This window comes from Lemur catta, chromosome 14 (genome assembly GCF_020740605.2).
Source record: "Lemur catta isolate mLemCat1 chromosome 14, mLemCat1.pri, whole genome shotgun sequence".
Classification (NCBI taxonomy): Eukaryota; Metazoa; Chordata; class Mammalia; order Primates; family Lemuridae; genus Lemur; species Lemur catta.
In genome coordinates this window covers 56,137,329-56,163,762 of record NC_059141.1, presented here as the reverse complement: position 1 = coordinate 56,163,762, position 26,434 = coordinate 56,137,329, and the positions used below count along the sequence as shown (strand labels likewise).

General features: G+C 40.0%; 1 protein-coding gene across 2 annotated transcripts in view; it reads left to right on the top strand.

The window, feature by feature from the left end:
- The first annotated feature begins 10,480 nt into the window (after positions 1-10,480).
- VCL (vinculin) overlaps positions 10,481-26,434 on the top strand; it is a 102,108-nt gene continuing 86,154 nt past the window's right edge. For both annotated transcript variants that reach the window (XM_045568948.1, XM_045568949.1), the window contains exon 1: positions 10,481-10,775. In XM_045568948.1, the coding sequence (XP_045424904.1) occupies positions 10,608-10,775 (168 nt within the window). In that variant the 5' untranslated portion in view covers positions 10,481-10,607. The remainder of the gene's footprint in view (positions 10,776-26,434) is intronic.

Sequence of the window (26,434 nt, the reverse complement as noted above, 5' to 3'; positions counted from 1 at the left end):
CTTGCCATTGTGTTACAATTGCCTATAGTATTCAGAACAGTAACATGCTGTGTAAATTTGTATCCTAAGAGCAATATGCTATACCATATAGTCTAGGTGTGTAATAGGCTATAGCATCTAGGTTTGTGTAAGTACATTCTATGATGTTTGCACAATGAAGAAATTGCCTAACGACCCGTTTCTCAGAACTTATTCCTGTCATTAAGGGATGAATGACTGTACTTTAAAGATATCACTCCATTGACTTCTTGCTTTCATTGTTTCCAATGAGAAGTCTGCTGTTACTCTTATCTAATTTCCATAACAAATCTCTATATATGTATAGATATATACATATATTATATATAAATATTTATATATGTAAATATATAAATATTATCTATATAATATATTTATATCTATATATCCAATTGGTTCTGTTTCTCTAGAGAGCCCTGACTAACACAAGTATGCTACTTGATGACCCATGTATTAAAAGATTTTTCCATTCTGGCTACTGGGAACAGGAACTCTTCTCACCTCCATTTGATCTCTTGTGAGTTGTTCCACTTGCTCCTTTCAGATGATTCTTTTCTTAGCCTTGGGTAGTTTTCTCACATGCATGTCCTAAACAGTAGTCAGTTAAAGACCCAAAGGTGATCCTCTGCAAATCTTCAGAGCTCTCTTCATGTGCAGCTCTTGCCTCTCTGGTACTTTTTATTGTGAATTATAGTCTTCCTGACCTCTTAGTATTCCCAGCAACATCTCCTCAACTCAGGGAAACTATGGACTCTTTGAGTTCCTCTTCCCTGCACTGGCAGTGAGCCAGGGCAAAGTATAAAGCTTGCTTCACTTGTTTCCCTTCCCTTAGGGATTGCTGTCAGGTACTGCCTCTTGTCCAAAGTTTGAAAATGGTTTCATATATTTGTCTTTTTTTTTTTAGTTTTCAGACAAAAAGGTAAATTTAGTCTCTGTCAGTCTGTCCTTGGTCAAGATTGGAAGTCTAATTCCTGTTTGTTTATGCTAGTCTTAGTTCAGTTCTCTGCTCTTTGCAGCTAAAAGCACTTTTAATGAGTATATGCCATCTTTGCAATCATTTAGGTAGCTTATATATATTTTGACTAAAATATAATCTTTAGTGTTGATCAAAACAAAGAATAAAATTATTTTAAATGGTGATATAATCAAATCATCAGTGAAAAAGAAGATGACCATCATCATCTCTGTATTGGACATGTTGAAGTTTGTGGCTATTGCAATAAGATAAGAAAACAAAACATATGGGTATAAATATTGGAAACAAAGAGACAAAGTAAGTTTAATTTTTCAGATGATATAATTGCATAAAAAGAAAATATTAAGAGACTTGGCTGGACCTGCTGACTCATGCCTGTAATCCTAGCACTTTGGGAGGCCAAGGCAGGAGGATTGCTTGAGCTCAGGAGTTCAAGACCAGCCTGAGCAAGAGCAAGACCCTGTCTTTAAAAATAAAAAATAAAAAAAGAGAGACTCTACCAAAACTAAGCCTCATTTATAATTGACAAGAGAATTTATAGCTTATCTTTAAATCAGAAATAATTTTCCAGGAAGAGTAATTTTAAGAAAGCCATTCTAGTTATCAACAAACTATGAATACCAAGAAATAAATTTAATAAGATAGGTACATCTAGTGCAAAAAGCAATAACATTTTATTGAAGGAACACAAAACAAAACCTTTATAATCATGATATACAAGATCCATATCTAGAAAAATCATTACTACATATTTTTTAGGAAGAGGTCTTGAGGATTTTCTCACAAAAATCCACCCAGACACAAAACTGATCAGTTAAGTCTGACAATGATCAATTAATTAGAAAGTTGTGCCCGGATTTCCTAGATTTTGCTTTGGTGCCCAATATAGTGGTGTTCAATATGGTGTCCTCATTAGTAGTTGTTAGCACATTTGATTAGCACATTTGAATGATGTTTGTTATGGTTAGCAAAATGCTGAGTTGCCAGATGCTGTGCAGAATTGGACTGCGTGACACATACAGTTAACAGTTTCACTGGTAAAACTGTGGACAAGATAGAAAGTTGAAGATGACAGTGAGAAATTCTTAAATAATCTAGCCTGAAACAGGGTGGGAGGTAAGTGGGTGCTATACCTTGTGGGAACATTTTACTAAATTTATAAACTTCAGGATTTCTCTTCAGTGGATTTCTGAAAATCCTGGCACTCCTGTACCAGCCAAGGAAGTTTTCTTTGTAGAGGCATATAAATCCACACTGTAGCAAGAATTGTTCTTCTGATGGAGTTAGTAATTTTGTAGGTTAGTTTTTACCAAATGCAGACCTTGGATTAATTGTATCAGGATCATTAAGGAACTATATAGATTCTTTGAGCCCCACTCCAGGCCCTATGAATTAGACTATTCTGGGCAGGGCCTAGGAATGTGTATTATGAAAAAGCTCCTTTTGTTGATTCTAAAGTGCAGCCAAATTTTTTTAGATGTCTGGAAGATTCCATACCACCAAATATTTTTCCTGTTGTCCTATGATTGTGCCTGAAATTCTCATGTTACTCTTAAGGTATTGGAGGTTACAATTGGTGTGCAAATGTTAGTGATGTGTATTAATCAGGTCTCCTTCAGTTGCCAGTGATAGAAACCCAACTTAGGCACACTGGCTTACACAACTGAGAAAAGGGAAGGGAGATTTTTTAGTCAGGGCTTGCTCCAAAGACTCAAATTATGTCTTCAGAGACTGGGTCTTTCCATTTCTTTCTTTCCTTTTTCTTTAATGTGAGCTTATTTGGAGAAATGGGTCTTCCCACTTCTAAGAAAGTTGCCTCTCCACTTAATGGACAAGAAAGCCATTTTCAGTCCAAGATTCACTAAGCTGCTAGGTGGTAGTGGGGAGGGAGAGAGTAAGAGTGACAGTGAGAGAGTTTTCTAATAGCTTAGCATAAGAGTTACAGAAGAAATTCTGGCCAATCATAGATCACATGTTTACCACTGAGTTGGAAAAGAGTTGTGGTCAGCCTCATCTGAATCATCTCAAATAGATTATTTTTAGGAAAGGATTTTGTCACCAAAGATGGATGTGATCCTGGGAAGTCAAAATAAGAGATTACTGCTGCAAAATGTTATGATAAGAGCAAGGAACTCATCAGCATGCACCTGTAGCTCTCAAAGTGTGGTTTAAGAAACCCTAAGGGTCTTTGAGACCATTCTAAGGGATTCTCATTTTTTCATAAAATGTTATTTATATTAAAAGGTGATGAGTTTATTATTGTTTCAAATGAATTCATAAATAAATACATAAAAGATTTATCAATTTTCTCTAAAACAGTAAATATGATAAATATAATCTCTTAAGTCTCTTTTGGTTGCAGGTGAAAGATAACCCAAGTCAAACTAGTCTAAACCATAGAGGGATTTATTTATTTGGTGTGCTGGTTAATTTTATGTCTACTTGACTGGGCTATGGGGTGCCCAGATATTTGGCCAAACATTATTTTGGGTGTTTCTGTGAGGATGTTCTTGGATAAAATTAATGTTTAAGTTGACAGACTTAGTAAAGAAGGTTTGGGCCAGTCTCATCCAATCAGTTAAAGATCTGAATGTAAGGAAAAGGATGACCTTCCCCTAAGTGAGATAATTCTTTCCTGCCTGACTGCTTTTGAATCAGGCTTTTTTTCCTGCGTTCAGACTTGAACTGAAACATCAGCTCTCCTGGTTCTCCACCTTACCAACTCACTCTGCAGATCTTGGGTTTGCCTGCCTCCATAATCATGTGAGACAATTTATTATTTATATATATACAAAATATCCAGTAGGAGATATACATTTATATGTCCTATTGGTTCCATTTCTCTGGGGAACTCTGACTAATACACTCAGAAACTGGAAAATCCTAAGGTGAGTCTGGCATCAGGTGAGGATTGAGTTCAAAATCAAAATTTCACCAAAAACATCTGTCTGTCAGTCTCTCTCTCTCTTTGTATCTCTGTCTCTCTCTATGGTGTTGCTTTCAAGTTTAAGCTCCTTAAGATGTTTCCTAGAGCTCAAGGATTTCCCATTATATTAATAAAAGCTACATGACTGCATATGCTTCCCATGTTACATCATATGTTGAGGGGAAAAGAAAGCATGTCTTTGATACCTTGGTACCTAGGGGTCACTGTTTCTCACATCAGATCAATTTGGGTCCATTTCATTTCTGAATCAATCACTATGACCAGGTGGATAGACTGTAGTCCTGTGTATCAGGAAGGGGCAAATGCCTACATTAGGAAAACAAAAGCTTTCTTAGATCTCTTAGCTTAGTTCATTGGGCAAAAAATGTCACTTGGCTACTCTAGCTGCAAGGGAGCCTGTGTAATTTAGCATGCTTAGCTGGGTTCCAACAGGAGGAAGTGGAAATAAATTTTGGGTGGACAACTAGCAGTGTCTTTAGATAAAGCATAGTTTATCCCTTAGGTTGGGATAGGGATCCAACTTCTTTGGGCAGGTTTGTCTCCTTCTGCAGGTTGTATTAATATTTTCCAGATACTCTTCTTACAATGTGACATTGATAATTCTTCATCAAGGAGTGAGGTCTATATTTCCTTTCCTGGAAATGACTTGGGCAGAAGTGATGTCTGCGACTTGCAAGGCTTTGATAGAAAAGGTGATACAGCTTCTGCCTAGTTCTCAATCTCTTGGGAGATGTGCTTTTGGAGTTCTGAGTGCCATATAAGAAATCTAGCCACTCTGAAGCTGCTATGCTTGAGAGACCATGCTGAGGGAACACATAGAAACAGAAAGAGATTCTGAAGAGATCCATCTGTTCAACCCCCAGCTCTTCAAGTTTTTCCAGTCCAGGTATCAGACATGTGTGTGAAGAAGCTCTGGAGCTGACCCCAGCTGTAACTACCATCTGACTGCAAACTCATCAGAGACCCTGAGCTGGAACATCACAGCCAAGTCACTTTCAAATTTGTGAGCTAAAGAAACCTTGAGAGATAGAAAGAATTATTGTTTTGGAGTGATTTATATGCAGCAGCAGATAACTAATACACTTCTTCACAATCTTGGATTCCATTAGGTAAGGGTGAATGAGAGAATGCCAGTTGGATGGGCGACCAAGAGTGTTTGCTCCTCTCATAATAATAAATGTGTTCAAATAATAGTTCAATGCCTATAAAAACAAAAACTCAAGGAGATCGCTCTCTCTCTATATATATATATTTGGAGACAGAGTCTCGCTCTGTTGCCCTGGCTAGAGTGCAGTGGCATCATCTTAGCTCACTGCAACCTTAAACTCCTGGGCTCAAGGAATCCCCCTGCCTCAGCCTCCCAAGTAGGTGGGACTGCAGGCATGCGCCACCATGCCGGGCTAATTTTTTGTGTATATTTTAGTTGTTCAGTTGTTTAGTTGTTCATAAATTTATTTCTATTTTTAGTAGAGCCGGGGTCTCGTTCTTGCTCAGGCTTGTCTTGAACTCTTGAACTCTAACGATGCTCCCGCCTTGGCCCCCCAGAGTGCTAACATTACAGGCATGAGCCACCATGCCTGGCCAAGGATATTTTTCAATGCATAATTGATAACAGTAAAAAGCTGGAGACAACCTATATGTCCAATAGTAGGGAAATGGTTAAATAAATTGTGATTCTTGTGCACCTTAAATATTATATAGTCATGAAAAACTATGTTTTTGAAGAATATTTAATGTCATGGACATATTTTTTTTAACAGATTCAAAACCTAGACAAATGTTCTTGATATACTAATATAAGTTGAAAATAGCTGAATAGAAATTGAACACTATACTTTAAAGGGGTGAACTTCATGGTATGTGAATGATCTCAATAAAAAATTTGCATGTAAAGTCAAAGTGCGTGACTGGGGAAAAAAGAAAAAAAAAGTAAAAAAAATAAAAGACAAAAGAAAAATGAAAAAATTTGCATGAGAAAAAAATTGAACACACACACAAAATGTATATGAACAGGAATGAGGTGAAAGAGAATACATTAAAATGCTAATAGCAGTTACCTCTAGGAACTGGACTTTTACAAAATTTTAAGTGTCTTATTTGTGGCTTTCCCATACAACACAGAAAATTAAAGTGTAATAAAAAAGTATGAAAACTGGAAAATGTGTAAAGTTGAAAATGACTTAAATCCACATTGAATTAAAATAAAATTGGTCAAGAAAAGAGAAGAGCCACATTTGTTTTCAACGTGATGGGGGAAATGGTTGTGGGTTTGGGTGGAGGTGGAGGGTGGGGCGTGGTGTACTTGTCAGCATTTAAGGAGGGGAAGAAAGAGGTACTAACCAAGCCACTGTGTGGTTTTCATGTGGGTGACATGTGGGGACAGGGCTGATGAGGTCCTCTAGATAGAGAGGGAGGATTCATTTGTGGTGAGCTGGGGGATGCAGTGTGTTTGTGTGTGTGTGTGTGTGTGTGTGTGTTTGTGTAATTTGTAGGTTCACTCATGTGGGCACAAAGTTTACAGGAGTGTGTTGAAATATTTGAGTAAATTCTTAGCCACATAACCAATATACAGCTGTCCAAAATCTAATCAGGGAGAGCATAAAAACCAGGAGAGAAACTGAGCATCCTAACTAAATAAAGAAGGCTCAGGTTTTATATCCAGCTATATCCTTGACTAAAATTTCCACAAATTGTACTCACAACTGACAGTTGCAACTATGTCTCAATTTCCCGGTCTGTATATGAAAGAGAGAGATAAGTCTTTTTTCACCTACCTCAGAGAACTGCTAAGGACTTCAAAGAATCGAAAGTTTCCCGGGTCATAGAGCAGTGTGTAATATAATTGCCACCATCAAAAACTCTTCCCCGATTATTTCTAACTTGGAAATGCTAAGTTTTTATGTATCTTACAATGCTCCCTATCATCAGTGGTCTTCCAACTAATTACATGGTGAGCAGTCATGTTGAGCTCGCCACAACCAAGAGCAAATGTCACACAGTCCTTAACCTCTGTAAGTTATAATTTTGTAGAAATGACCTTTTCATCCTTATCTTTGAGTTGCATGAACATTCACTTCAGTCTAACTAATTTAATCACTGACCTGGAACATTCACCCACTTCCTGCCTTGCTCATTCCGGAATGTCTACCCTCTTGCCTGCCTAACCAAACACTGTTCTTCCTTTGAGGGCAGATTTAGTTCCACTGTCCCATAGTTCCACTTACCCGTGGGCCCATGCTGCTCTCCTTCTACTTGGAATTTGAACACCACATGGTCTTTGCCACTTTTTTGCAACTTAGTTTTATGATGGTTCCTCAGTCTAGTGCCTGCTAGGAATTAACCTCTCTCTGGTAACATTGAGTCCTTAATATATGCTTTATGTTTAGTGAGTTGAAAACATTATTATTTCCATTTTAAATATGGGAAAAATTGATGATTTGTAATATGCCAAGTATTAATATCAAATTAGAACCTTGTGGTTAAGTTCTGGGCTAAAAATCTGGGATTCTATAACTGTGGAGGAAGAGCAGAACAGATATTGGAGGACATCTAGCAGCCTCTGTCATAGACAGGAGAGACGTAAAAAAAGGACAATTGTAATAAGTGCTATGAAGGAGAAAGGACTAGTACAAACAGCTCATGGTAAAGCCTTATAGTGGGAAATCATACAGAAGGGACTAGAAGAAGTGGGCCTTGAAGGTAACTATATTGGTGTTCTATGACTGTAACAAATTACCACAAACCTACTGGCTTAAAACAACACTTACTTTTCTCACAATTTCGTAGGTTGGAAGTCCCTCATGGAGTGACTGGGTTCTCTGCTCAGTATTACAAGGTGTCCCCTGGACTGAGTTCCACCTGGAGACTTTGAGGAAAAATCTATTTCCAAGATCATTCTTCTTGTTGGTAGAATTCAGTTCCTTGTAACTGTAGGACTGAATAACCTGTTTCCTTACTGGCACTCAGCCAGGGGCCACTCTCAACTCTTAGAGGCTGCCCACATTCCTTGACCCGTGGCCTCCAGCATCTTTAATCCTGCAACAGCTCATTAAATCCTATTTGTGCTTTTAATCTTTTTTTTTTTTTTTTGAGACAGAGTCTTGCTCTGACACCCTGACTGGAGTGCAGTGGCATCATCTTAGCTCACTGCAACCTCAAACTCCTGGGCTCAAGCTATCCTCCTGCCTCAGCCTCCCAAGTAGCTGGGACTAAAGGCCCGCACCAGTACCCTTGGCTAATTTTTTCTATTTTTAGTAGAGATGGGGTCTCATTCTTGTTCAGGCTGGTCTCGAACTCCTGAGCTCAAGTGATCCTCCCCCTTTGGCCTCCCAGTGTGCTAGGATACAGGTGGGAGCCACCGTGCCCTGCCATAATCTTTGACTTCTTCTCTTGTGACCAGCTGCTCTGTTTAGGCATGGCTCACCTAGGTAATCTCCCTATTTTCAAGTCAACGGTGCTATATAATGTAATCTAATCATGAAAGCAAAATCCATTTTATGGTGCTTGGGATTATGAAGAGTGTGTACACCAGGGGTGGGAAATCTTGGGGGATATCTTAGAATTCTGTCTAGCACCATAGGTAAGATTTAGACGAGAGTAGGGAGCTTTCTAGGTGGAAACGAAATGTAGACAAAAATCTCAAAAGTGAAACTCCACCAGGGATTTTTGGAGACTGAATATTTCTGTTTGTGACTGCTCTACTAGTGGGTTTCTTTTACTGAGAGTCTCTTGGGCACTTTATATAATTCATTCACCAATCCTTACATCAGCTTTATGAAGGTGGTATTATCTTACTTTTATAAAGAAAGAAATTCAGGCAGAGAGAAGAAAAACCACTTGCCAGAGTTATATCTCAATCAAATTGTAAAGCTGGGGTTGTGGCTTGAGCTCTGGATGACTCTGAGTTTGTGCTTTTGCTTTTTAACCTCCTGTGTGTGGCTCTGGGTGGTGAGCAGGTGGCAGTAAGGTTGTTCTGGACCTGGATTGTGGAGGGCAGTGGCACATGTGGTAGAACAGGTGCCAAGAAAGATTTTAGAGGGTGTGAATGACTGTGAGGACGAGGGGGATATGAATGTGGATGGAGGGGAGCATGTGGGCTGGATGTGCAATGTGGTATTTTTGGGAGGTTAATATGGCCAGTCAGGAGTAGCCTGGTTACAAATTGAAGGCAGGGATGATACGTTGCACATAAAAGACTATTCCATGATTAAGCCTCTGTATCTTGGTGCCAATTTGCAGGAAATGCATACGACAGAACTTGTTAAACTGTATGTAAGTATACAATCAGCAAAGTGGGGACAGAGTGGGGATTACAGAAAAAATATCGTGTATAGTTCTATCACCCAATATTAATACTATTAACACGAAGCAATGGGCAGAGAAAACAGCTTTGGTAGCTGTGGTAATACTAGACAAAAGTTTTCATTTGATTTGAGGATCTTTTGCTTGGAGGCATTAACGAAAGTGTTTTGCCTCAGAATGGGGAAGCTTGGGCAAAAGAGAATTTGAGGTGAGGAAGATATTCGGAAGATATCTTATGCAAAGCATGCTGTGAGGGAATTGAGTAATTTGGTATTGCTTATCAAAATGTAAAATGTACATACTTTTGCATTTTCGCTTCACTTGGAGGCATCTGTCCTAGATAAATACACATGCGCACAACAGACAGGCAAGTATGATTCATGCAGAATTGTTTTTTAATAGTGAAAACAAGAACCCCACGTAAGTCCATTACTAGAAAGTTGGTTATATAGTTTTATTTTACGCAATGGAATACCATATAGTCATTAAAAAGGATGAGATAGACCTATAGTTACCAACAGTGAAAGATAACCAGGGAATTTTCCTTGAGGGAAAAAAAATTCCTAGTTCCAGGAAAATGTTTAATCTCATTAGTTTAGAAAATATATATGTACAAGGAAATGCATAGACAAAGGTCTAGAAGGCTACACGTCAAACTTAACAGAGAGTATCTCCAAGGAGGGCAGTGGGTGGAGCCTGAGTGTAGATGAATGGGACGGTCATGTTTCTCCGCGCACTTCTGCTGTTTAACTCTTTTACCAAAAAACGTTTCCAAGTGTCGCTGAGAGGAAATGGAGGGGTATTTTGAACTCTCAGTGTGAAGGGAAAAGTTGAGGAGGGAGCGAGGGAGACCCGCGGCCCACGGGTCTCCTCAGACTCTAGCGCCGCCTGAGGTGAGGAGACTCCGCCCCGCTGAGGTGATTCTGCGGAGGGGCGGAGCTCTGCAGGGACGAGGCGGGAGGTGGTCTTGGGGGCGGGGCCAGCCGACTCCAGCCGCACGCTCCGCTCCCACCATGCCCTTATAAGGAGCGCCCGCGTTAGGGCTCGGGAATCCGGTTGCAATCCCGGCGGCGCAGCCCCAATCCCAGGCCCCTCCCTTGGGAATGGGGGCGGGGCGGGGTTTGGCGGCGCGGTGGCTGAGGCGGAGCATCTTGAAGTGGGACCAATAGGGGTGGCGGCCCAGGTCTGAGCGGCGCTGCCATTGGGCGCGGCGACGCGAGGGGGCGGGGTCTCCGTGAGGTTGGTTACGCCGAGGGAAGCCCCGACTCCGTAGTCGCGGTTCGGAGTCTGTCTCTCCGCCGGTTCCCGGCCCCGCCGATCTCAGTTCTCTGTCGCCTGCGGTTCGCCGCCCCGCTCGCCGCCGCGATGCCGGTGTTTCATACGCGCACGATCGAGAGCATCCTGGAGCCGGTGGCACAGCAGATCTCGCACCTGGTGATCATGCACGAGGAGGGCGAGGTGGACGGCAAAGCCATCCCTGACCTAACCGCGCCCGTGGCCGCCGTGCAGGCGGCCGTCAGCAACCTCGTTCGGGTGAGCGCGCTGGGCCTGGGGCGGGAGCGGGGGCGGGAGAGGTCTCCGGGGTCCCGGCCCGCCTCGCGACTCCCCTTCGCGAGCTCCCTGGCTGTGGCTTTGCGCGTGGACTCTAGAGCCAGACACCGTGGGTTCGAATGCCGATTCCCCCGCTCTGTGACCTTGAGCAAGTCCCTGAGCCTCTCCGGGCCTCAGTTTCCTCATCTATAGAATGGGGGCAATCATAATAAAGCCTGCCTTGTGGGTTTGTTATTAAGATTCCGCGGGGCATTATTTGCAAAGTGCCTAGCGCAGCAAATGGCCCATAGTAGGCGCCCAATAAATGATAGGGTGTCTGGTGGTCACATCCCCTCAGCAAGCTGTCGTCCCTCACGTTGTCTGCCTTGCTCTCAGCTCCTGTTTAGGCCTCCCCAGTCTGGCCTATGTTTGGGGGGGTGGGGGCGGATTCTCCTACTGATTCCCTGCCTTTCCAGAGATTATTTGATCCACGTTGTCCTCCTTTCTAATATTTCTCCTCACCCTGAAACCTGCCGCACCCACCCCACTCCCCAGCGCTCCCTGTATCTGGCCCCTTTTTTCTACTTGTCTTACTGGCCACACGTCTCTCTGTCGCCTCTTGCTCCCCTCCTGGGCTCACACCTCTGCGCACACCTCTGGCACTCTCCCACACGTTTATATAGGAATTCATGACCACGAGCCCCGTTTTTCCTTTGGCTTAACCCTGCTGCCTTGCATGGTATTCCGCGCTGTGGAGATTTCCACCTGGCTTTACCTGCTGTCAAACGGCTTCCTCCCACTGGGGCCTTTCCAGACTCTAGGGCCCTCCTCTTCGGCCCCTCCTCCTGGCAGGAAGCAAGATGGAGCTCCGGGAGAGGCCTGTGGAATCTGGGATCTGCGGCCCCGCCAGAGAGAAGGCTGGGTCGTCCCCTTCCTAATCCACAACTTTCCTGGCGGTTGAGTGGCTCTGCAGACCCCTGTAACCCACAGCTGTTGCTAATAACTGAGGCGATTCCTGGAGGAGGTGGAGCCCACTTCTGAAATGGGGAAAGGAGTGCTGAGATCAGACTCCTAACACTCCTTTGGCTAATGTCAGACTTTTCTTTCCCACCCTGGGTCGGTGACTCAGACTGCTCCTGCCTGTGAGGAACAACTTTGCAAAAAGTTCTTACTGCTCCCCCAGTGAGCTGTGTAAATAGTGTGTGTCTCCGTAGTTGGAGCTTGGGAGGCAACTGTGGCTCTGAGTGGGGCTTGGGTTATTAATACTTATCTGATTAGAGTGCTTTACTGCACTTAGAGGCACTTTAGCAGCTGAAAGTCTTCCTCAGTCTTCAGGGGCCCCTGGACTGCCTTATGCAGTTCAGGAGATTGGTAGCTAGGGTGACAACGCTGACCAGATTCCTGGTCTGTCTTCTGTAGAGATTTAGTAAGAGTCTATTCAGTAAGAATACTGTATTCATTCAAAATGTCTCGTTCTACATTGTTCTTGTTCTTTGTATAAGTAATTTTAATCTAACACTCCAGAGTACATTCTTATGTAGTGTTGTCTAACATGGCTGCATTCCAGGCCTCCATTTTTCACCAAATAGGAAACAATGTAAAGAGACAAGGTAACAGTGTCCCTCCATGTAGTACTTCAGGAAATGAAATCTCAAAACCACATGTTGCACTTGGAACAGAGCTAGTGTAGTCTAGGGGTTGATATCTGGTTAGGCTATTTAGAGAAAAGTTATTTATGGGCTTCCATGCCATGAATGAATAAGCACTGAATGTCTGCTGTATAGAGAGCATTGTAATAAATCAGTGGTTCTCAGTTTGGAGTGTGCATGACAATGATCAGAAGGACTTTTTAAATATAAAGATGTCCAGCTCCCACCTCAGCCTTATTGAGCTCTACAGGGGTAAGGTCATGGCCTTTACATTTTTAAGAAGCTCCATAGGTGATTGTGATATACACCTGTAGGAAACACTGTAACAGATACTGTGAGACAAATACAAAAGGCTAGTCATAAGCTGAAAAAAATTACATAGAGTTACAAATTTCCCAACACAAACAAAAGAAGGGAGTTAAGATTGGTAGTAGATATGAGTTGGCAGAAAGTAGGGAGGAGTGTGCTGATAAATAGTCAACCATGAACAAAGGTTCTTGTAAGTCACTTCCAGGTTACAGCAAGTAGATTGTCTTGTTGCAGCTCAGGAGGCAAGTTGGGAAGAAATTGGAGATAAAGTTGGTGTATGACATAGAGGCAGTTTAGCAAAAGGCCTTATCTGTAAGATGAACAAAGAGAGTAGGAGGAGGAGGATTGAGAATGGTGTGTGAGGAAGACATTGTATGGGTTGTGTTCTGGGGAGGCCAGAAGACCTACTCAGTGCTTCAATTTCTCAGTACCAATTGTGGTCCTTAAATGTATGGATCCTGTACGTGCCTCAAGATAGTATCTGGAGAACAGACCTCCTTTGATATTTGTTTATATGCTCCCCAGTTCCTGCCTCAACACTGGCACACAAATGGCTTGATAAATTTTGTTGAAGGAAAGAAGGGACCATGGGAAGGGAGATAAATTAGGAGACTTTTAAAATTGGTTGGTGATGAAGAACATAGCCTGGATTTTGGGTATGGCAGGGAAAACGGAGAAGGAATTAATCAGAAATATATTAGAAGCCGGGCATGGTGGTGCATGCCTGTAGTCTCAGCTACTTTAGAGGCTGAGGCAGGAGGATTGCTTGAGATCAGGAGTTCAAGGCTGTGCTGCACTCCAGCCTGGGCAACATGAGAACCTGTCTCAAGAAATAAGAAAAAGAAAAAAATATGTATATTAGAAGAAGAAATAGTAGAACTTGATAATTAAACTCTGAATTTGCTAGGAAAAATGTGATATTACTATTAATATAAAATAATGAAACTGATTTTTTAAAAATTTCAAAGTATTATGGGGGTACAAATGTTTTTGGTTACATGAATCACTTTTGTAATACTCAAGTCAGGGTTAAAGTGTGCCCGTCATCCAGATGGTGTTCATTGTACCCATTAGGTAGAGGTTTTTGCCCATCTCCTCCTTTCCCCTCCCCCAAAACTGATTTTTGAACAAATATTCTGGAATTAAATTCTCAATTGTTGTGTGTAGTCATTCACTTATCAAACAGGTATTTATTGAGACCCCTTCGAATGTCAAAGCAATAAGAATGATACTGGGCAGAATAAGTGTGATACTGGATTGAAAGTCCTAAATTACACTCAGGAAGTTCTATGGAAGTTCAGAAGGATGAGATTACTTTTTTTTTTTGAGACAGAGTCTCACTCTGTTGCCCAGGCTAGAGTGCCGTGGCGTTAGTCTAGCTCACAGCAACCTCAAACTCCTGGGCTCAAGCGATCCTCCTGCCTCAGCCTCCCAGGTAGCTGGGACTGCAGGCATGTGCCACCATGCCTGGCTAATTTTTTCTCTCTATATATTTTTAGTTGTCCATATAATTTCTTTCTATTTTTAGTAGAGATGAGTCTCACTCTTGCTCAGGCTGGTCTCGAACTCCTGAGCTCAAATGATCCGCCCGCCTCGGCCTCCCAGGGTGCTAGGATTACAGGTGTGAGCCACCGCACCTGGCCAGGATGAGATTACTTTTAATGGGAGAATTAGGGAAGGCTTCATGCAGGATATAAGATTAGAGCTGGGCCTTAAGGACAGATGAGATTTGAACATTTAAAGATGTGATAAGAAATGTGTTACAAGTGGAAGAAACTACCCAAGCAAAGGCACAGAATATTCTAGAATTTAACTGAGGGTGTCATCAAAGTAACTACTTTTACAGGGGCAGGACTCATTTGTGTTTGTAATTTCATGTATATTTGTTAAGCAAAGTAGTCTGATCACCATATATACATAGCATATCACAACTGAGTCATCACTTTTACTCTATACTTAGCGAGAGAGTAGGATCGGAATATTTATTTACATGGCTTTTTTTTTTTTTATTCAGGATCCTAAAAAAGATAATTTTTGTAATAGCTTTGTTGAAACATGTTTTCACATACTATACAATTCACCCGTTTTAAGTATATAATTCAGTGTTTTTTGGTACATTAACAGAGTTATACAACTATTACTGCTCTCTAATTTTAGGACACTTTTGACCCCTTAAAAAGAAACCCCTTACCCATTAGTAGTCATTCATTCTCTTCCCCTGCCCCCAGTCCCTGGCAACCACCAATCTACATTCTATCTTTGTGGATTTGCCTGTTCTGGACATTTCATGTAAATGGAATCATATAATATGTGGTCTTTTGTGCCTGGCTCCTTTCACTTAACATAATGTTTTCGAGATTCATCCGTGATATAGCATACATCAGAACTGCATTCCTTTTTATTGCTGAGTAACATTCCATTGCATGGAATAAGGCCATTTTAAACACAGAGAGCAAGTCCAATGCAATAATAAAATGAGGGAGAGGAGGTAGGAAAAGGAAGGGTGGGAAAGGAAAAGTAGAGGAGGGTACAAGAAGTTCTAAGAAGGATGGGATTCAGTAAACAGTGTGAAAAAGTCAGAAGTCTTAGACTGCCTATTTTTTTAGCATGGTATATAAATTTTTCTTTTTTTCCTCATTAAAGTGGCCCATAGAAATCTGTCAGTCTTTGATATGACCATAACAGTCATGCCAGTTTTATTAATGGGCTGTCAGATACTTTGCCTTCTCCAACGGATCTGAGGGCATGTGTTGTAACTAGTCCTTGAGCTCATGAAATATTTATCTCGGGAGTTTTTGTGGCCTTGACTTTTATGGGCTTCATCCCTTTATCATACGCTCTTGGGACGAGCTCTGGGACAAATAGTAGCATTGTCTTCACTTTAAACTGATAGATGGGAAAGGCCACTCTACTCTTAAAAAGAGATCAGCAATTAATTTTGTCACTTATAATTATCAATATTAACATCTGAAAATATTTTTGCTTTAATTTCTTTTGGTTGGTGTTGGACATTATTGCAGTTAAAATAAATAACAGTGTTGGGGTGGGTGATTGTTTTTCTTAATACTATTATGTATTTTGCAATTTTTAAAATTAATATGTAATTTCTATACTAAGGAAAAAAATAAGTAAATAATAAAGACAATTTGGCCAGGTGTGGTGGCTCACGCCTGTAATCCTAGCACTCTGGGAAGTTGAGCTAGGAGGATTGCTTGAGCTCAGGAGTTCAAGACCAGCCTGAGCAAGAGTGAGACCCTGTCTCTACTAAAATAGAAAAATTATCTGGGCATTGTGGCACATGCCTATAGTCCCAGCTACTCGAGAGGCTGAGGTAGGAGGATCGCTTGAGCCCAAGAGTTTGAGGTCGCAGTGATCTCTGATGACACCACTGCACTCTATCTGGGGGGACAGCAAGACTCTGTTTCAAAACAAAACAAAACCATTTGTGTAATCCTTTACAGCTTATAAAATACTTTCATATTTATAATGTTATAGTAACCCCATGGGGGATATTACCGTGATCCCCATTTTACAGATGAGGACACCGTAGTTTAGAGAAATTAAGTAACTGCCCATAGAGGCACTGCCAGTTAGCCTGGACTCAAACTCTGTTTCTGTTATTCCAGGTCCTCTGTTTTCTTTCACTCCGCTATTCCACATCCACTTAGAGCAAAGTTGTTAAATATCAGTGGAGGTTTTCCATCTAGAATCAGAAACAACAAGAATGCTGTTAGTCAAAGAGTTTCCATTTGTACTGGGCCTGGCAACAGTATCTGTTTAGAGCCTGGCTTTGGCATAACTAGCATGAGGGGCCTGTGTGAGAAGAATGATGTGACAGTGGCTTCTGTTTCATAGCCACACTCGATTTCATAGCATTTATTTTTTTGAGAAGTAGGGGTAGAACAGATCAGCACAAAAGTGTTAATGCCTGCAGAACAGATAAAGGCTTTTTATAGTATATATGACTGCTTAGTTTGAAGCTTATTAGGACTAAATAGTATTTAAAGTAAATTTATAGATTCTTTGGAGAATCATCAATTTTCGTTTGAAAAACCTTGTCCCCAGATCAAAAGAGATAGAGACTAAGACAGATGTGAAATTTATTCCAATAATATTTAATATTTATTCATGTGACTGAGAAAGCAGATTTTTGGAGATTGTACAGTTGTCCCTTGGTATCCTTGGGGGATTGGTTCCAGGACTCCCTTCAGATACCAAAATCTGTGGATGCTCGAGTCCCATCAGTGGTCCCCAAACTTTTTGGCACCGGGATCAGTTTCATGGAAGACAATTTTTCCATAGACCCCGGGGGCAAGGGGGGATGGTTTTGGGATGATTCAAGTGCATTGCATTTATTGTGTACTTTATTTCTATTATTATGACATTATAATATATAATGAAATAATTATACAACTCATCATAATGCAGAATCTAATGCTGCTGCTGATCTGACAGGAGACAGAGCTCAGGCGGTGATGCGATGGGGAGTGGCTGTAAACACAGATGAAGCTTTGCTCACCTGCTGCTCACCTCCTGCTATGTGACCTTATTCCTAATAGGTCGTGGACTGGTACCAGTCCTTGGCGCAGGGGTTGGAGACCGCAGCCTTATATAAAATGTAATATCTGCATATAGCCTACATACATCCTCCTGTATACTGTTTATTTATTTACTTATTTATTTATTAGTCTTTGAGACAGAGTCTGGCTCTGTTGCCCGGGATAGAGTAAATGGCATCATCATAGCTTACTACAACCTCAAACTTCTAGGCTCAGGTAATCCTCCTATCTCAGCCATCTGAGTAGCTGGAACTACAGGTGGCCCCACCATGCCTGGCTAATTTTTCTATTTTTTTGTAGCGATTGGATCTCGCTATGTTGTTCAGGCTGGTCTTGAATTCCTGGCCTCAAGTGATCTTCCCCTTTGGGCTCCCAAAATGCTAGGAGTACGGGCGTGAGCACCATGTCTGGCCTCTCCTGTATACTTTAAGCCATCTCTGGATTACTTACACTGTCATATCTAATATAATGCAAATGCTATATAAATAGTTGTTATACTGTATTTTTTTTTTTTTTTGAGAATTTTCTATCCATGGTTGATTGAATCTGTGGATGTGGAACTGGTGGATACAGAGGGCCAAGTGTATAGCTTTCAACAACTTTGGTTATATTGGAGCGCCAGTTTAAGTGTTTGTTTATGTCTACACAGTAGAAAGTTGGGCTTTTCTAAAGCTGTTTTATAAATAGCACTGGTATAACTTTAAATGGACAAAGTGAAAGTTAGGGCAAAAATCTTATGGTATCAATCAAGTAGCTTAGATTGGGTCCTCTTGTTACAGTCCTAGAGTAAGGAAAGCGTTATGGCAACTAATTTTATGGGGATAGGACTCATTCAGGTTTTACTATTTCTTGAATATTTGTTTAAAAACAAACTAGCCTGGTCATTTTATATACAGGCTGAATATCCTTAATCTGAAAATCTAAAATCTGAAATGCACCAAAATCTGAAACTTTTTGAGTGTGGACATGACACCACAAGTGGAAAATTCCACACGTGACTTCATGTTAACAGGTCACAGTCAAAACTTTAACATACATAGTTATTAAAAATATGGTATAAAATTGCCTTCAGGCCATGTATATAAGGTCTATATGAAACATAAATGAATTTTGTGTTTGGACTTGGGTCCCATCCCTAAGATAGCTCAGTATGTATATGCAAATATTCCAAAATGTGAAAAAAATCCAAAATCTGAAACACTTCCGTCCCAAGCATTTCAGATAAGGGATATTCAACCTGTATTTGATGTAATTACTGGTTGTTTATATAGTTATAAAATGCTTATGTTATATATATATCACAACTGAGAGGGTCATCATTTTAAAAGCCTCGGATAACTTCCTGGTCTTTCCTTGCGGCCTTAGGAAGTGATAGGATGGGAACATCCTCATGATGCACAGCCTGCAGTCCAGACTAGCATGTATACGCTCTGTAGTTACACTCATCATACTTGCTCAGGGTTTGTCTTCTCCACTAGATTGTAGGTTCCTTGGTGGCATCGTCCCGGAGGTATGCAATATAAATTTTTAAGTTAAATGAACATAGGTTTGGCATTCATTTTGTTTGTTTTTTGGAGACAGCAAGGTCTTGCTGTGCTGCTTGGGCTAGAGTATGGTGGTGTCATCATAGCTCACTGCAACCTTAACCTCTTAAACTCAAGCAATCCTCCTGCCTCAGCCTCCCAAGTAGCCTGGACTATAGGAGTATACCACTATGCCTGGCTAATTTTAAGTTTTTTATAGAGACAGGAGTCTTGCTGTTGCCTAGGCTGGTCTTGAACTCCTGGCCTCCCAAAGTGCTAGGATTATAGGCGTGAGCCACCATGCCTGGCTTCCTTTTTTTATGTATAAAATATAGTAATAAGAATTATTGTGCAAGTAATATTTCCTGTCCCTAGCTTTCAAACATTTGGCATAGCCAAATTTGAACAGTCTCATCAAATTTATAATGTGCTTTGACTGAAACAAATAGAATATATACTAAGAGGGAGGAATGAATGGCTAACTGCCCATTGTTTGAGATAACAAAAGTGTTCAGGCTATTTTGAGTTGTGGTTTCTCTGTTTCAGAGTCATTTCAACTATGCAGGCCACTTACTAAATTCATAACTTGAGAATATGTTGCCTCCTATCTGAAAGTGGCGTTGGGATTTTGCATTCTCTTCTTGGGAGTGTCTTTTTAAAATTTAATGATTTAGACCAGATGTTGATATATTATTTGGAGCTCTGCTGGTTACAGTGTAGTCTCATGCTATGAGTCATGAATTCCTCATTAAAGGATCTTTATTTCCTTGAACCATATGGCAGCAGACAGAGATATCATAAAGTTGATCTGCTGGTTTTTAGCTTTCTGGCTGATTTGGGCCCCACCTTTTTCATTAAAGCTCTATGCCATTGTTATGAGAGTGGGATATATTTTCACATGATAAACCAGCATTAGGGCAGTATCAAAAGAAGTAGCAGTCCTTAATGAGCAAATGTCACAGATTTGCTAGCGGGTTTCTCTCTAGAATAATGCTCTGTGCTTAAGACTTTTGATAAAAAATGGTCACTCAATCAATTCTTGTTACTTTCAGGCAGGTCTGCCCTTAAACCTTCCCCTGTAGACAGGACTAGAAGAAGAAAGCAAAATGCCTTGGCATTGTTAAGCTTTAACAAGCTTCATTGCTATATAGTATAAATCCTTCAGAGTGAGCTTTTAGGAGGAAAGTTCAAGTCTGTAATAAGACTCTGAAGTAAGGCTGAGAGCTGTGGCACATGCCTGTAATCCTAGCACTCTGGGAGGCGTTGCTTGAGCTGAGGAGTTGGAGACCAGCCTGAGCAAGAAAGGGTGCGATCCCATCTCTACTAAAATTAGAAAAAATTAGGCAGGCTTGATGTTGCATGCCTGTAGTCCCAGCTGAGGGAGGCTGAGGCAGGAGGATCACTTGAGCCCAGGATTTTGAGGTTGCAGTGAGCTATGATGATGTCACTGCACTCTACCCAGGGTGACAGAGTGAGACTCTGTCTCAAAAGAAAAAAGACTCTGAAATGCCACGAGAAGAAAGTTGACATATTGAAGGAAGTACTTCCCATTGGAAGCTTTCATCAGTCTTTCTCTTCCTTGTACCCTGAAACAGTAGAATTCTTGCAATACTGGGCTACATAAGTTCAGATAACATAAATTGCAAATTGTCTAAGTGGCTGCTGCTTTTTATTTTTCAGCCATTTAGTACTTATTCTGTTTCCATCGGGAGTGGTTATGGAGAGGAAGATTGTCCTTTTTCTTCTTAACAAGTTATAAAAGTTTTATTAGAGAAGGAAGATGATATTAATATATAAATACGGACTTTTGTTCATTTGTATTTTTATGACAATTAAAGCATTTTAATCTTCATATAACACTAAAAATAATACTATTGAACAGTATACTATTAGTAATCCTTTTTTATCATGCCGAGTCTTCATACAGTCTTTGAAAAAATAACAGAATTTTTCTTGTTACAAAAGTATTACATTTTTATTGTTGAAAATTTAGAAGATCTATGTGTAGTCACAATCTTCTTCCAAGTGTTTCTCAGCCTTTACACTATTGGTTTCTCGAGGGCAAAGCTGGGTTGTATTCTTGATACTCTCAGTATTGTGCTTATCATAGTCCCTTGCTCATGGTAGTCCCTTGGTAAGTGTTTTGTACTTTGATACTTGGTGTACTAGGTTATTTCATGATGATGAGGATGGCTCACTATCTCTTGCCTTCATTGGAAGGCATGGTGATTTTCTTTTTCTGCCCTCAAATATTGCTATATACCAAATGCCTTCATAGTTGCAAAGAGAGATAAAGATTCATAAATGACATTATATTGTGTTGGTTACATATTTTAGACTTTTAGATTCTAAAAATTCCATGTCACTTCTATCCAAAGTTGGCTCGTTGGCTTGGTATGAGTATTGTGTGTGTGAGTGTGTGTGTGTGTGTGTGTATGTGTGTGTGTAGAGGATGAGATGTGGTGAATCTTAGAACTAAAAATGTTTTACAAATAGTAAGTTGCAGAAAATAGAGTCTTTGGCCCTTGGAGAATTTCCCACTGATAAAATTTCCAGTTGAAAGACTTTTAAGGGGAAAGTGGCTGAATTTCACAGCAGCTTACCACAGCTGGCCATAATCCAAGTCAAAGTCATTCCTTCTTTTGAAATAAGCTTAAATTATTCCCACGAGTAAGCTTTCTGTGAAGAAAGAGAAATGGCACATTTGTTCTTAGAGTTGAGAGTTCAGGGACCTCCATTATATAGCTTCCCGGTGTTTCCAGCCATCTCCCTGTTCCGTCCCCATCCCTGGAGAACTGGCTCATCTTTTATCTACCAGGCAGACAACATGTTTTTATTCATGCAATTAAAGTAGGTAAGGATATATGAATGGGCTAGTAAATCTTATATAGAAAAAATCTACACCAGCAACACTTAAATTTCTCATTCTACATTTCTTCTCCCCAAATAGCAAAATTATTTGTCAAACTCTACCTATGTGCATTTCTATGGTGTTGTGAATGATACTAGGATATGATCTCTGGCCTCAAGGTACTTAAAATACAGATAAAATTAGTACTCTTACAAAAGACTTGGCCACATTCTCTCCACCAGTGAAAATTGTTGCAGAATTTAAATTATTCATCTTAAAGTGTTGTGTGTTACTACTGTAAATACAGTGGTTTTTATTCTTTGGAGTCATGGAAAAGATGTGAAGTTGTAATGATGTGAGGGGAAAAGTGACAAACACACAATGGGCCAGCAGCAAATAGGAAGGAATGAGCCAGGGGGTGGGCCCAGAGTTAGGACAAGATCTTTGAGCATTGGCCTCAGCTGCTCTCTGCTTGTAGCACCCTAGGTTCACTGGGTTTTCATGTCCTCCAAAGCACAGTGCTCCTGGTGTGCTTTGTATATACTGTTCCATCTGCCTAAACAGTTCCTCTGTACTTCTTTACTTGGATAATTTCTACTTATCCCCAGTTTTCATATTAAATGTCCAATTTTTAGGGACACTTTCCCTACTTACCTCTAAACTAGGTTAGGTCCCTCTATCAAATGCTTTCTATATTTTTTCCTTATTATACTTATCACAATTATAATTAATTATTTGTATGATTAGTAATCGTTTCATATCTTTCTCCCCACCAGAACCCCAGAGGCAAATATTGACTCTGCTATTTGCCCCTGAATTTCCAGTACTCATTATGATGCTTGGCACATAGTAGGGTCTTGAGAAATATTCCCATACAAATGGGAAGACCATTTGCTGCTTCCCTACCAAAAACTGTTTTGGTTTTTTTTTTTTTTTTTTTTGAGACAGAGTCTTGCTCTGTTGCCTGGGCTAGAGTGCCATGGCGTCCTCCTAGCTCACAGCAACCTCAAACTCCTGGGCTCAAGCAATCCTACTGCCTCAGCCTCCCAAGTAGCTGGGACTACAGGCATGCACCACCATGCCCGGCTAATTTTTTCTATATATCTTTAGTTGGCCAGGTAATTTCTTTCTATTTTTAGTAGAAACAGGGTCAGGGTCTCTCTCTTGCTCAGGCTGAGCTCAAACGATCCGCCCGCCTCGGCCTCCCAAGTGCTAGGATTACAGGTGTGAGCCACCGGGCCCAGCCTGTTTTTATTTTGTTTGGAAACAGGGTCTCCCTCTGTTGCCCGGGGGCTAGAGTGGAGTGGCATCATCATAGCTCACTGCAACCTCAAAGTCCTGGGCTCAAGTGATCTTCCTGCCTCAGCTTCCCAAAGTCCTAGGACTATAGGCATAAGCTGCCATGCTCGACCCAAATAACTGTTTTAAGCTTCTTTGGAGAAGTATATATTATGCTGTGGTTGAATCTTGGTGAAATTTAACTGCCAATTAGGAAAGTAGCTGTGAATCATTGCTTAACACAGGGCATTGCACACAATAGGACCGTCCAATTCATGTTTCCTGAATGAATAAATTCCTGGCAGAGTCCTGGGGTACAGATGGGGATAATCCTGTCTAGCCCAACACAGGATTATGCAGAATGTATAAGTATTAATAAAAATAAGGCCAGGTGCAGTGGCTCATGCCTGTAATCCCAGCATTTTGGAAAGCCATGGCAGGAGGATTGTCTGAGGCCTGGAGTTCAAGACCAGCCTGGGCAACATAGCAAGATCCCATCTCTAAAAAAAAAAAAAAATACAAATAAAAAAATTAGCCAGGTGTGGTGGTGTACATCTATAGTCTTACCTACTTGGGAGGCTAAGGCAGGAGGATTGCTTGAGCCCAGGAGTTTGAGGTTACAGTGAGCTATGATTGTGCCACTGTACTACAGCCTGGGTGACAGAGTGAGACCCTGTCTCAAAGAAATAAAATAAAACGTGGATTTGGAATTCTCTATTAGTTTTGATCCTTTGCAAATGAACAGAGTAGCTAACTTTGGGAAAATGCATGTAGTATGAGTTAGCATATACCGAAGTCAGACTTTAGATGTAAATACTAAATAAATCAGCATAGAAACATGACAAGAATCTTGGGGAACAGTAGAGTATAATGGTTAAGAGTTAAACTCCTTAGTTTCAAATCCCACTATTAACACCTTTGAGATAGGTAACATTGAGGAAGTTATTTAATCTCCATTTCTGATGGTCCTCTTCTGTAAAACGGAGCTAAAGATAGAACCTGATTAAACTGCATGGGCTCACTAAAAAAAAAAACCCAAAACAACAATAAAAATAGTACTTGACTCATAATGTTATCGCAAGGATTAAATGATTTCATTAAAATGTTTAGGACTATTGCTGACACATAGTTAAGGGCTCATTGAGTGTTAGCTATTATCATTAATACATTTTCCTGTGATTTTTAAGTCATATTTTAAATGTTAGTCTAATGAAAAGGCAGTGTTGATTTTTTTTCTTTAAATGTCTAAGCATAGCTTCTTTTACTCAACAAGGCAAAATGCCAATGAAAGCTTTCAGTAGAATTCCATATGTTGTGGAATATACAGTTTTACCAACTGTGGGGAAAATACCACTCACAGTTTTAGGTGCCTGAACCTTTGATTGCCAGTTTCCCATGATTAAAGATAAATGTCTGAATTTCCAATTTATATCTCTTTTGTTGGGAGAAATAGTAAGGGGAAAGTGTATTTTTTTTTCTTCTTCTCCAAGTTAGAAGCAAGAATTGGGGCTTAGGCTTTGGGATTTTAGCACACGCATTCATTGTCCTATTTTCTAAAGAAACAAACCAAAAAACAAAACAAAACAAAAAAAACCCCCAAACCAAAGGGGTAGCTAGGCCACTCATTAAATAATAAGATGGACGCAGCTTTCCAAGCAGAGTTGAGAAGTATGATGCATTTGTGATATAGATTTGTCATATTCTAGAACAGCCAATTTAGTTTAACAAATATTTAATTAGTACCTTCTATGTCAGATAGTGGACCACCTTAATGTTTCTTGCCTGAAAGGAGGGATAGAATCACTTTCAGTCATCCTATAAAATATAGGAGTAAGAGAGTTGAAAATGAGATTAAAGAGAACTTAACTACTAGTTTGGAAGTTATTCTCGTTATTTCTAGTCTTTTAGTGGTTTTCTAGAAGTTTTTTACCATGCATATTTAACTTCAAAGTCTTAAATTAATTCGCATCTTCACTTTTCTCCTGAGTAATAAAAGGATCTTAAAACACTTTTAATTCCATTGTCCCCTATATTTTGTTGTCTAAGATTTCATTTGTATTGATTTTTTTTCAGCCCACAAATTAGATACTATTGTTGTCTTATATAGTCCCCCCCACCTTTACCCAAATTTACCATTTTCTTTGAGATGCAAGAGAAATGATGAACAAACTTTCTTTCTGGTATATTCTCTTGTTCCTGAAGTCTGTCCTTCACTAATATCTTTAGTGGGGTCTTTGGGCAGTATACACTGTAAGTTTTTATTTGTCTGAAAATATCCTTATATGCCCTCTTTTTTGAAAGACATTTTAATTGCCTATGCTAATCTAGGCAGATAGTAATTTATTTCAGGACTTTGAAGATACTATATCAGTATCTTCTGCCATCAAATCAGCCATCTAACTGTTGTTTGCCTGCAGGTGATGTCTTTTCTCCCTGGGTTTAAGATCTTTCTTATCTGTCTTGGGATTTTTTTTGGGGGGCTCCCCAATTTTGAGGATTGATTCTTTTATCATTCCTGGAAAATTCTTGGCCATTGTCTTTTTGAATTTTTGCTTCTTTCATCATTTTATTCTCTCTCTCATTGGAACTCTAATTAGAGATATGTTGGACTTTCACTTTATCCTCCATGTCTCTTAACAGTTTATATTTCCCACTTGGTAATTTCTTCAGCTCTTCCAGTTTGCTAATTCTCATGCAGCTGTGTCTAACATGCCATTTAATCCATCCACTGAGTTTTAAATTTAAATGACAGTATTTTTTACTTCTAGAATTACATTTGGATCTTTTTCAAAATCTGCTTCAGTTTTGATAGTCTCTTGTTCTTTAATCAAGCTTTTAAAAAATTTATTTTTTTTTCTTGGAGTATAGAAACTACAAGAGTTTAATACTAGGGTGAGAATAGCAAGGCACTTTTAAAACCTGGTGAAATGCCAGGATAATGTTACTGTCTTGAGATTGTAAAAATCCCTCACTGTTTTTTAAAAAAAATTTTTATTGTAGTAAAATATACATAACATAAAATTTACCATCTTAACCATTTTTAAGGGTATTAAGTCCATTTATATTGTTGTGCAACCATTACCACCACATACCTCCAGAACCTTTTCATTTTCCCCAACTGAAATTCCCCATTTCTCCCTGCCCCAAACTCCTGGCAAGCATTATTCTTTCCATCTCTATGAATTTGACTACCCTGCGTACCCCATGTAAGTGGAATCATACATTATTTGTCCTTTTGTGATTGGCTTATTTCACTTAGCATAATGTCTTCAAAGTTCATCCATGTTGTAGCATGTGTTAGAATTTCCTTCCTTTTTAAGACTGAATTATATTCCATTATATGTACATACCACATTTTATTTATCCATTCATCCATTGATGGACATTTGGGTTGCTTCCACCTTTTGGCTACTGTAAATAATGCTGCTATTTCATCATACTTTTAATGCCTTATAAGGTCTGGACTCTGTCCCTGAGAGCTGTAAGCTTCTGA